The sequence below is a fragment of the Panicum virgatum genome, chromosome 3K (assembly GCF_016808335.1).
Source record: "Panicum virgatum strain AP13 chromosome 3K, P.virgatum_v5, whole genome shotgun sequence".
NCBI lineage: Eukaryota > Viridiplantae > Streptophyta > Magnoliopsida > Poales > Poaceae > Panicum > Panicum virgatum.
Genome location: NC_053138.1, coordinates 22,844,791 through 22,853,847, shown reverse-complemented (window position 1 = coordinate 22,853,847; position 9,057 = coordinate 22,844,791). Strand labels below are relative to the sequence as shown.

The window sequence follows — 9,057 nt, the reverse complement described above, 5'->3', positions numbered from 1 at the left end:
TTAATATGCTAAGTCCTATAGCAGTACCTCACTATGCCCCACTTGCATACCGGAAAATGCAGAGACCAGTTGTTGGTTGTTGCACAAAACAAAACATAAACTCAATTTCGCACTCCTTGTATGCCTCTGCAACAAACTGCACAACATTCTCAAGTAACAATTCTTACATGTGTTGCTATAATCTACCAAATGAATCACATTTCAAAACACAAAGATCTACAGAAGCATGATACCCGGCTATCATATTCCATAATCTACAATGGGGTGTCGAAAGCGTGTGGTGCCGTGATGTAACAGCACAATTTATCATTGATCAACTAGCAGAAATGTCAATAGAAGGCAAACCCCTATTCGGTTGACCATAACACCACAGAATTTGTTTTTCAGCCATCCCTTCAATTAGGTTTTAGTGTCATTGATCAGCTAACAGAAATGTCAACAGCCCCCTATTCAATTGATGTTAACATCAGATAGTGTTTTGCAACCATCACTTCACATGGCGTGTAACAAAACCAAACCGTAGCCTACTTATTTGGGGTACAAACCATAATCTTTATGAGTTCAAATTGTAACATGAACTGGTAAGAAACAGCATTCCAGCAAACAAAATAACACTGACACGACCACATAAACATAAGAACCGTTACCAATTAGCACAAACAAAACAAGATAAACATAATCACGGTCATGAAACCACATCCAGACAATCAAGCACAGAATGGAGGTCCATCATTTTACACATCTTCACAATCTTATTACAAACAACACCTAATGATTCACAGTTCCCACGCCTCCATTGCCCTTCACAGCTCACACTCCTCCGAACCTAAACAGGTGGTTTTCAGATCGAACTAGACCAGTGTCAACCTACACAGTGCATGATGATTTAGCAAAAGGCACGCAATTACACACAAACAACCACGACAAGCAGCGAAGATCATGATGACGACGACAGCTAGGAGCGTTTCAGTTCAGAGCGGACAGGGAGATAGCGAGAGACAGGGCACCACCATTTGCCCGGACCTACGCGGCGGCCGCCTTCTTGGGCGACTTGGTGGCGGCCTTCTTGGGTGATTTCGTCTCCTTACCCTCCTTGCCTTCCTTGGAGGCGGCAGAGGCGGACTTCTTGGGGAGGAGCACGGGGTTGATGTTGGGCAGCACCCCGCCGTGCGCGATGGTGACGCCGGCCAGCAGCTTCCCGAGCTCCTCGTCGTTGCGGATCGCCAGCAGCACGTGCCGCGGGATGATCCGGTTCCTCTTGTTGTCCCGCGCCGCGTTCCCCGCAAGCTCGAGGACCTAAAAAAGGGAGGGACGAGACGAGACGAATCAGGGATTCCGCATCTTCAGCGGCGTGTAGGGAATGGATGGGGTCCCGCTGACCTCGGCGGCGAGGTACTCGAGGACGGCGGCGAGGTAGACGGGGGCGCCGGTGCCGATGCGCTTGGAGTAGCGGCCCTGCTTGAGGTAGCGGCCGATACGGCCGACGGGGAACTGGAGGCCGGCCTTCACGGAGCGGGAGACCGGCTTCTTCTTGGGCCCGCCGCCGCCGCGACGGCCCGCCGCGGCCTTCCTCGGCACCTTCGCTCCGACATCCATCGACGATCCAAGCGCGCGCGCTCTCTCCCCTCCCCCGCCTCTTTCTCTCCCCTCTTCTCTTCTCTCTCTCGTCACCCTTCGGGGCGTTCGATTTCTTTGGTTTTTCTTTGCGCCTTGTGCTTGTGGGCGTTGTGTTGTGCTTTCGGTGTTTGTGGAGGAGGGCGGTGCCGCGATCGTGAGCGCTGGAGGTTCGGGCTCAGCTGATGTGAGCCGTCGGATGGGGCTCGGCGATCCGTGGGTGAGGGAAAGGGACCAATGAGACGAGACATTGGAGGGGGCGACAGATCATGATCCATTGCTCCTCGTGGGTGTTTTTGTATTTTACCCCTGTTTTGAAAGTGCACCTCAACCCTCGAGGTTTCTGCGAATTTAATATTTCTATTTTTTATTTTGAAAAGTTATGAATTTTCGCTTTGCGTGGCACTAGCAACCCAAACTGATGAATTCTGCTTGAAATTAGGAAGCCGATGAGGTAAGACGAGAGATGTTAGGATTTTCTTTTCTCTATGATGGCCATACACTATGTCTTTTGCTAGTAAGTTTGACTAATGCAACAGTTCACCATAGATCTAATGATTTTGTATAATTCAGTTAATCATGTGCTTTTTGTGATGGATGACGTAATGATTGATCAGAACTTTTTTTTTCTTAAACCGAACAATATGTAAGGAAGCCGCTGAGAAGGGCCCCGTTTGGATGGCCTGATACATCCATTTCAGCCAGCCATCCGAACGGGCTCAACTGCTCAAGGATACGCAAGCGGCAGCCTGCGTGGCTTTATTACTTCATGGGCTGGGCTTTTGGCATCGAAAGTCCACCGAAAGAACAAATGTTGCTGCTGGGCTGTTAGAGTTACGTAGGCTTGTTTGGTGAGCTTAACCACGAATCGGGCCATTTCGTGACGAACCGGGCTGCTAGTAGAACGACTAAGACCGTCCACAGCGATAGGAGGAAATGGAGGAGTAAATTCACTGTTTGGCACTGTAGATGTACTGTTTGGCACTGTAGACAGAGAGGGCGTGGGAAACGAGGCAAGAGCAAATTTGCTCTTGCTCTTGCCATTGTGGACAGCCTAACAGAGGGCTTTGTCTACCCGTAAGCACGGGCAGCGCGCTCCATTTCCGTAGCCACCGTAGCCAGCCACGCCGCGGCACTGACGGCCTCACGGGTGTCCCGGCCGCCCGTGCGCGCTGCCGGTGCCCATGTGCTTGCGGGCTCGGCCCCGGGACCAGCCAACGTGGGGCGGTTCCCGGGGCATGTCAGCATGTGGCCGCTCAATCTTTCTTCACACGGGGGTGCCGGGGTGCCCTGCCCCCGCACGCACGGAGTGTCCTCGGTCCGTCCTCGCGTTCGCGTCGCCCGGGGCTCGGTCCCGTCGTCCCGGTGCTTCGCTCCGTCTCCGTGGTGTGGTCTGTGGTGGCAACCAAGATTGTCGTGGTGGTGGCCGCGCGCGGCCATGAGTAAAAGCTCGCGGACCCGGCTGCCCGCCTACTCACGTCAATCGTGCGGCGTTCCCACGCGCCGTCGGCTCGTTCGCTCGGCGCGCGCGGATCGGAGCTTTGTTGTTGCGGGCGGCGAACGCGTGCGCCGGCTACGTGCAGCTGCTGTTTGGCAGGGTCGGTGTCCTGAGCCGTGCGACTGCGAGTCCGGAACACCCGACGACAACGCAAAGGTGTATGCCCGTCGTAAATGAACTATTGATCCAGCCACAAAGAATTGGTCTGAATTCAAACACAAATACCTCCGCCGGAACAGTTTACGCGAGCGCAACGAAATCTACAAAGAAATTCAAAGGACCCTTCGAATTTTCATAGAGTTTGGGGGTACAAAGAGACGGCCTTGGATCCGAATTGCCAAAGAGTTGGAATGCACAGCAAGAGACTCATGCCGGCTGCCGATGGGCAGCGAATAAAAATGGACGGTAAATATAAGAAGCCGAGAAAGAATTGGCCGGGCTGCGATCAATCGTCAGAATATCTTTCTAGTATTCGTGAAATCGTGATGAGGAACCCGACGAGAGGCTCGAAAGGATAAGGACGGACGGATCGCGACCCCCAACCGCATGCGTGTACCGTCGCGGAGATCCAAAATCTTTATTAAATGTTCGCAGCATCGATGCGCCCCGTGGGACAATGCTCCGTCTCCCCTGTACACGTCTGTCAGTTCATGCACGAAGATGCGGGCATTTGTTCCATTCCTGCAGCAATATCCCTTTGCTCACCAAATTCTTCCTTTTTTTCTTTTTTTGTTGTGACGATTCTTCGTAATTTCGAGCTACTTTTGGCGACCATAGGAATAGCTTTTGATGCTGGTGGTTCTCATTAGACAGACAAAACAATGTCATCCTACTGTTTAAGAATTTTCTAAGTTGGTGCTGATGGTGTGCCTTGTCCACCCACTACTGACTACTGTCCTTGAAAGTATCATCTGCAACTCATTCTATGAACGTAATTAGTATTTCAAAAAAAAAATCTAAAAACGTGAAACCAAAGTCATTTGTATTTCTTCTATTTTCGCACCAACTATGTATGAACATGCAATTCCTTGATTGCTGTACTGCTGCAACGTACATTTAAGTATGGGAACGTATCTGGTGCAAACCAAGGATCTTGTGCAAACCCGTGCAAACCTACTAAAAAAAGTTTCAAAAAATTCTGAAAAAAATCATGAATGTGCTTCTCAGCTTACCTCATCTATATACAAAATTTTATGGTCAAATTCATCTTACTCTAAAAGTTACAAAAAAGACAATTTTTCTGACACCAATAATCGTTCAAATGAATCTCAAATTTGTCTTTTTTGTAACTTCTAGAGTAAGACGAATTTGACCATGAAATTTTATATATAGATGATGTAATCTGAGAAGCACATTTATGATTTTTTTCAGAATTTTTTGAAACTTTGTTTAGTAGGTTTGCACGGGTTTGCACGAGGTCCTTGGTTTGCACTAGATACGTTGCCTTTAAGTATTTAGCTAGTGTAAAAATAACCTTTAACTTCGAAAGATAATGGAAAAAATAATGCGCGCCGGCTGGCCACAGCAACACAGCACAGCACAGCAGCATGTGAGCCGTCCTATATAAAGCCGCGACTCCCCTGCTATCTTCTCAATCCAGACACACACAGAAGCCATAGCCAAGTGACCAGGCTCTCTGCTCACAGCTCACACACTCCATAGTCCGTACCACCAGTCCCCCGCTGCCTGAGCGTCCGCGACCCCCGAGCAAGGCCGATGTCGTCGCAGCGGCCGGGCCGGCACCAGCGCCGGGCGTCGCAGAGCGTGTTCGTGCTCCCGGAGAACCTCGCCACCCTCGACGTCGACGCGGCGGCCGAGGCCGGCGGGAATAAGGTCGGCCCGGACGGCGCCAGCGCCGAGCAGCAGGCGAGGCCGCCGGCGGGGCGCCACCACCGCCGGGCGATGTCGGTGGCCGTGGCGTCCAGGGACCTGGAGCTGATCAAGGAGGACCTCGGCAGCTACAAGATCGGCGCTTGAGCCTGCCAGAGGCCGTGCCCGTGCGCCTCCACACGTCGCGTCGTGTGTGTATAGAGCCCTGTGGGTGAACCGTACCCGAAGCTGGCTTTGATCGACGCTTACTAGTGGCTCAAGTTCTTAAGTTCTCCGTTCCTCTCTTTCTTTCTTTTTTTTTTTGGTTCATGCGCGTAATACTACTGCTATGTAACTTCTCATCACGACGAAGAAAGTATTTGAACTTTTAATCCCATACCAAGATCGATCGGTACCTCTGCTGTCTGCTCTGCGACAACAGCAGGAGGACTTCGTTCTCTGCGTTGTATTTTGATAGCCAGAAAAAAGTAGTGAATAGTGATGATTTTTTTTGAACGAAGGGCACTTGACGAGTGTGTTTCTATTGATATAACAGAAAAAAATACAAGACTACGATCCTGGGAGGTCATAGGCAGGAATAAAAAGAAAAGAAAATAACAAACTTGTCTGGTTGAATTGGAACGTCAATACGAGTTACCGCTCAACTATACTCACTGTCCAGTTGGATTGGTATATCAACACGGCCTAACTCAATTCACAACGACGACAGAGGAGAAAAGACACAACTACAGCTTCCCCTACCATCGCACTTTTGCGGCTATCGAAACATCTTAAATGTTCCAGCGTTGATAGAGGAGCAGAAGGGGCAGACGCCACCACACCAGGAGGCCACTGCCGTGCAGGACCCAACGCCGCAGTGCTGCTGCACCCAAATCGGCCGCCCGACGGCATGAAAAAACACCAAGTCCGGAGCAACCCAACGCGCGGAGGCCTCGCCACTTCCGCCATAGGACGCCACACTCGCGTGTGCGGGGACCTCCAACCCACCACTCAGCACGCCTCTCTCGTGTGCGGGGACCTCCAACCCGCCACACGGCACCACGCTCCGTACTCGTTTCAAGGATTGCCGTCGAGGCAGCAAGAAGAGGTGCCCCGCCCCCCAGGAACTAAACCAAGCCGCCAGACCACCGCCGTGGTTCGAAATCATCACGTTGTTTTTTCCCTCGCACGAAGACGCCGCCCTCGAGCCAGAAGACCGAAGATGTCGCCCGCGCCGTCTTCCGATGTTGTACCGCACCGGAAGGGTTCAGCCGTGCTGAACACCCCGCCGCGATCCGCTGCAGGCTAAGTCGTCATTGATTGTCGTTGCCGTTAGCGCCGTCCTTCAAACGCTGTCCCGCACCGCACTGGAGACTGCCACGTAGTTCCAGGCGCCACGGAACGCTGCAAGCAGGCGAACAACAGCCGAGTGATGACCCCCGGCCACCAACAGAAGAGCAGGCGTCTTGGCGTGAGGTAGGCAACCCCCTTCTCCGCACGCCCTCCAACAGATTTGTCACCACCGGCCGAAGCAAATCGCGAGCAGCAGGCCGGCCAAGTCGCCGAACGGTGTCTCTGGAGACGACGCCTCCAACGAGGTCACGACGCCCACATGCGCCGCCGTCACTCGTCCAGGAGCTGGACCGGGGTTTCACCCAGAGATCTTGTGCAGGAGGGTTGCAACTCCAAAATGACGCCCTCAACAGGGAGAGCGACGCCTCCGGGCGTCGCCGCCATTTCACCAGAATGAATCTGGCGAGGGCTTTCGCCCGGAGTGCCGGCATTCCACTGCACGCGTTCGTCGCCTCAAACCAGCACCATCACTGCGGCCGCCCCAATCGAAGGACGCCACTGTCGCAGCTCCACAAAGCTCGCTGCCGAAGCTCCATCTCCCTCCGCCGTCCTCGCGACCCGGCAACGCGCCGGCGCCACACTGCACCACAGCACTCCTCCCGGCACGCCGCACCACCGCACCTCCTCCCGGCCGGGCAGAAACCGCCAGCACGGGCGATGCAGCCTCGGCCCACGCCGCATCTCCACTGTCGCGCGCGCCGCTCACAGCCGCTGCCGCGCGCACACATAGCCCCGCGCGCCGGCCACAGCCCCCGTTGCCGTGCCGCACCTCCCTTGCGCCATCCGCGCGGCCGCCCGGCACCTCCACCACACCGCCCACCAGTCATATATCTTGCATCTGTTGAGTGGCGAATGGCGTTTAGATTCTAGAAGATGCCGTGACCGATCTCTGCTCTACTCGCTAGAACTTGGACTCGTATCAGTTCTTCGGACTATTCAAATCAGTTTTTGTTGCTTGACGAGAGATGGCAAGTGGCCACAAGCCCAGCATAAGCTCGGTACCTCGAACAGATTCGTGTCTCTTTGAGAAAGCGGGCAGTGCCTGTCGTTCTATACTTGACAGCGTCGTCTGCAAAAGCGCATCGAAATCGCGAGAGGTTCATGGAGCAATCTCTCCTCGATCGGGTGAAGTCTCAGCCACACTCTGTCTGGCTGCAGCCTGCAGTACTCCCAAATTCCCAATCTCCCATGGCAATACGTCCGAGCAAAGAAAGATTAAAGTAGGGGTGCCCTGTCCCTCGCTCGAGAAACAGGGGCACGTTGGCCACATTTTGGCTCCCCCCGCCCATGCCGTGCATCAGTGCATGTCGTTCCAGCTGCCACAATTATACATTTACATACATATATATAATTTACATACATATATAAGTAACGATAATAAAGTTGCAAATGTTCATTTTGTTCGACTACAACCAACAACAGTATTTATCTCTCACACCAAATCAACACTAGTTACCAGCACCAACTAACTAGCAATACTTTTCTCTCATAATAAATCAGATCCAGCTACCCGCCATAGTCAGCTTAAAGAGTTGTTGTTGAGTGGGTGCGTACGTTGCATTTGCGCTGGCTACAGAATACTGTTGGATAATAGTGCTGCCACGGGGGGGTTAAAGTACCTAACAGGACGGATCATGTTGTATGTACGTACGTACGTACCTGCGCCCGCGCCTCGCGGCACGTACGGTTGGTTACTGTACAGGGCCCCTATAATTGCGCCTCGGAATTATTGGTTTCTGGGCTGTCGACTTCGGGTGGTTTCCGCCGTATTTGGCGCCCAGATCTCGATCTGGACTGGAGGTCTGGAGCACCTCCACATGACGGAGCATGCACACGCAGCGACGGGACGGCCTGATTGCTAACCGCCCTGATTAGACACCACGGCTTTGGGGCAAGCGCTCGTGCCCGCCAGACGCCGTGTGCGTGGCGGTGGCGATGGCAACCGCGTTGCCGGAGAGATCTGTCCTGAAGTGCTCCTCACGCTTTGATGCCGTGGCGGCCATCGGCGGCCACGAGCTGTCGTGTTCCTGGCAGGGTTAACCAGTCCGGTTTGACCGGTTACCGGTCAAACCGGTCCGGCCCGATTTCGGTTTGGGCCGGTACCAAACCGGTCCAAATTCAAAATTCAAATTTGAATTTAAAAAAATGAAAAATTCTCAAAAAAATTTCTAAAAATACTTCAAGATGTGATGAATATAATGGTGTCAATTTTTCTCAAAGATTCGTTCATTTATTATAGTTTAGGGGATTTGATGTTAAACAAAAAAACGTGCATATAAAAATATACAAATACAATGTAAAAGTAGTACAAAAGAGGGTTGGAGGGTTCATTTAGGCTAAAATATGTTATACAAATATTTATTTAGTATACTTTACGGGCATTTGAATTTAAACAAAAAAATTGAATTTGGCCGGTTACCAGTCAAACCGACCGGTAAACCGGTCGGAACCAATTGAACGTGCGATTTTGAATTTGATTTTGAATTTGACCGGTTTCCACCGGTTTCCGATCAAACCGGTCCGGTATACCGGTACCGGATCCCGCCGGTTTGACCGGACCGGTCGGTAGCGTAAACCCTGGTTCCTGGTGGACTCGGCAAGCTTTAACAAAGAGATTATAGTGCACATGGGACTATCTGTTCCTTTCATGAATTCGTTTGCTTTGTTCGTAGGCCTTCATTTCAACTTGCAAAGGAAGCCTTTTCTACTGGAGAAAATTCCTTATTTGCCATCAAAATTTACAGTGCTTCCCTATTTGCCATTGAAAAAGTTTTCTTTCCCAA

At 51.9% G+C, this 9,057-nt stretch overlaps 2 protein-coding genes across 2 annotated transcripts; one reads left to right on the top strand and one right to left on the bottom strand.

Annotated features, from left to right (window-relative positions):
* Positions 1-650: 650 nt before the first annotated feature.
* On the bottom strand, positions 651-1,834 carry LOC120698430 (probable histone H2A.4). Its single transcript, XM_039982029.1, has 2 exons — positions 1,381-1,834; positions 651-1,296 (listed from the first exon to the last, which is right to left on the bottom strand). The coding sequence occupies exons 1-2, from the start codon at positions 1,594-1,596 to the stop codon at positions 1,024-1,026; spliced, it is 489 nt and encodes a 162-aa protein (XP_039837963.1). The 5' UTR covers positions 1,597-1,834; the 3' UTR covers positions 651-1,023.
* Positions 1,835-4,711: 2,877 nt separating this feature from the next.
* Positions 4,712-5,336, top strand: LOC120698431. Its single transcript, XM_039982030.1, has one exon. The coding sequence runs from the start codon at positions 4,829-4,831 to the stop codon at positions 5,087-5,089; it is 261 nt and encodes an 86-aa protein (XP_039837964.1). The 5' UTR covers positions 4,712-4,828; the 3' UTR covers positions 5,090-5,336.
* The last annotated feature ends 3,721 nt before the right edge of the window (positions 5,337-9,057 follow it).

Bases quoted from the DNA above. Each gene is read 5' to 3' on its own strand.
- LOC120698430 (XM_039982029.1), bottom strand. From the start codon at position 1,596: ATGGATGTCGGAGCGAAGGTGCCGAGGAAGGCCGCGGCGGGCCGTCGC. The intron at 1,297-1,380 runs GTCAGCGGGACC...TCCCTTTTTTAG, and splicing joins TCGAGTACCTCGCCGCCGAG to GTCCTCGAGCTTGCGGGGAA.
- LOC120698431 (XM_039982030.1), top strand. From the start codon at position 4,829: ATGTCGTCGCAGCGGCCGGGCCGGCACCAGCGCCGGGCGTCGCAGAGC.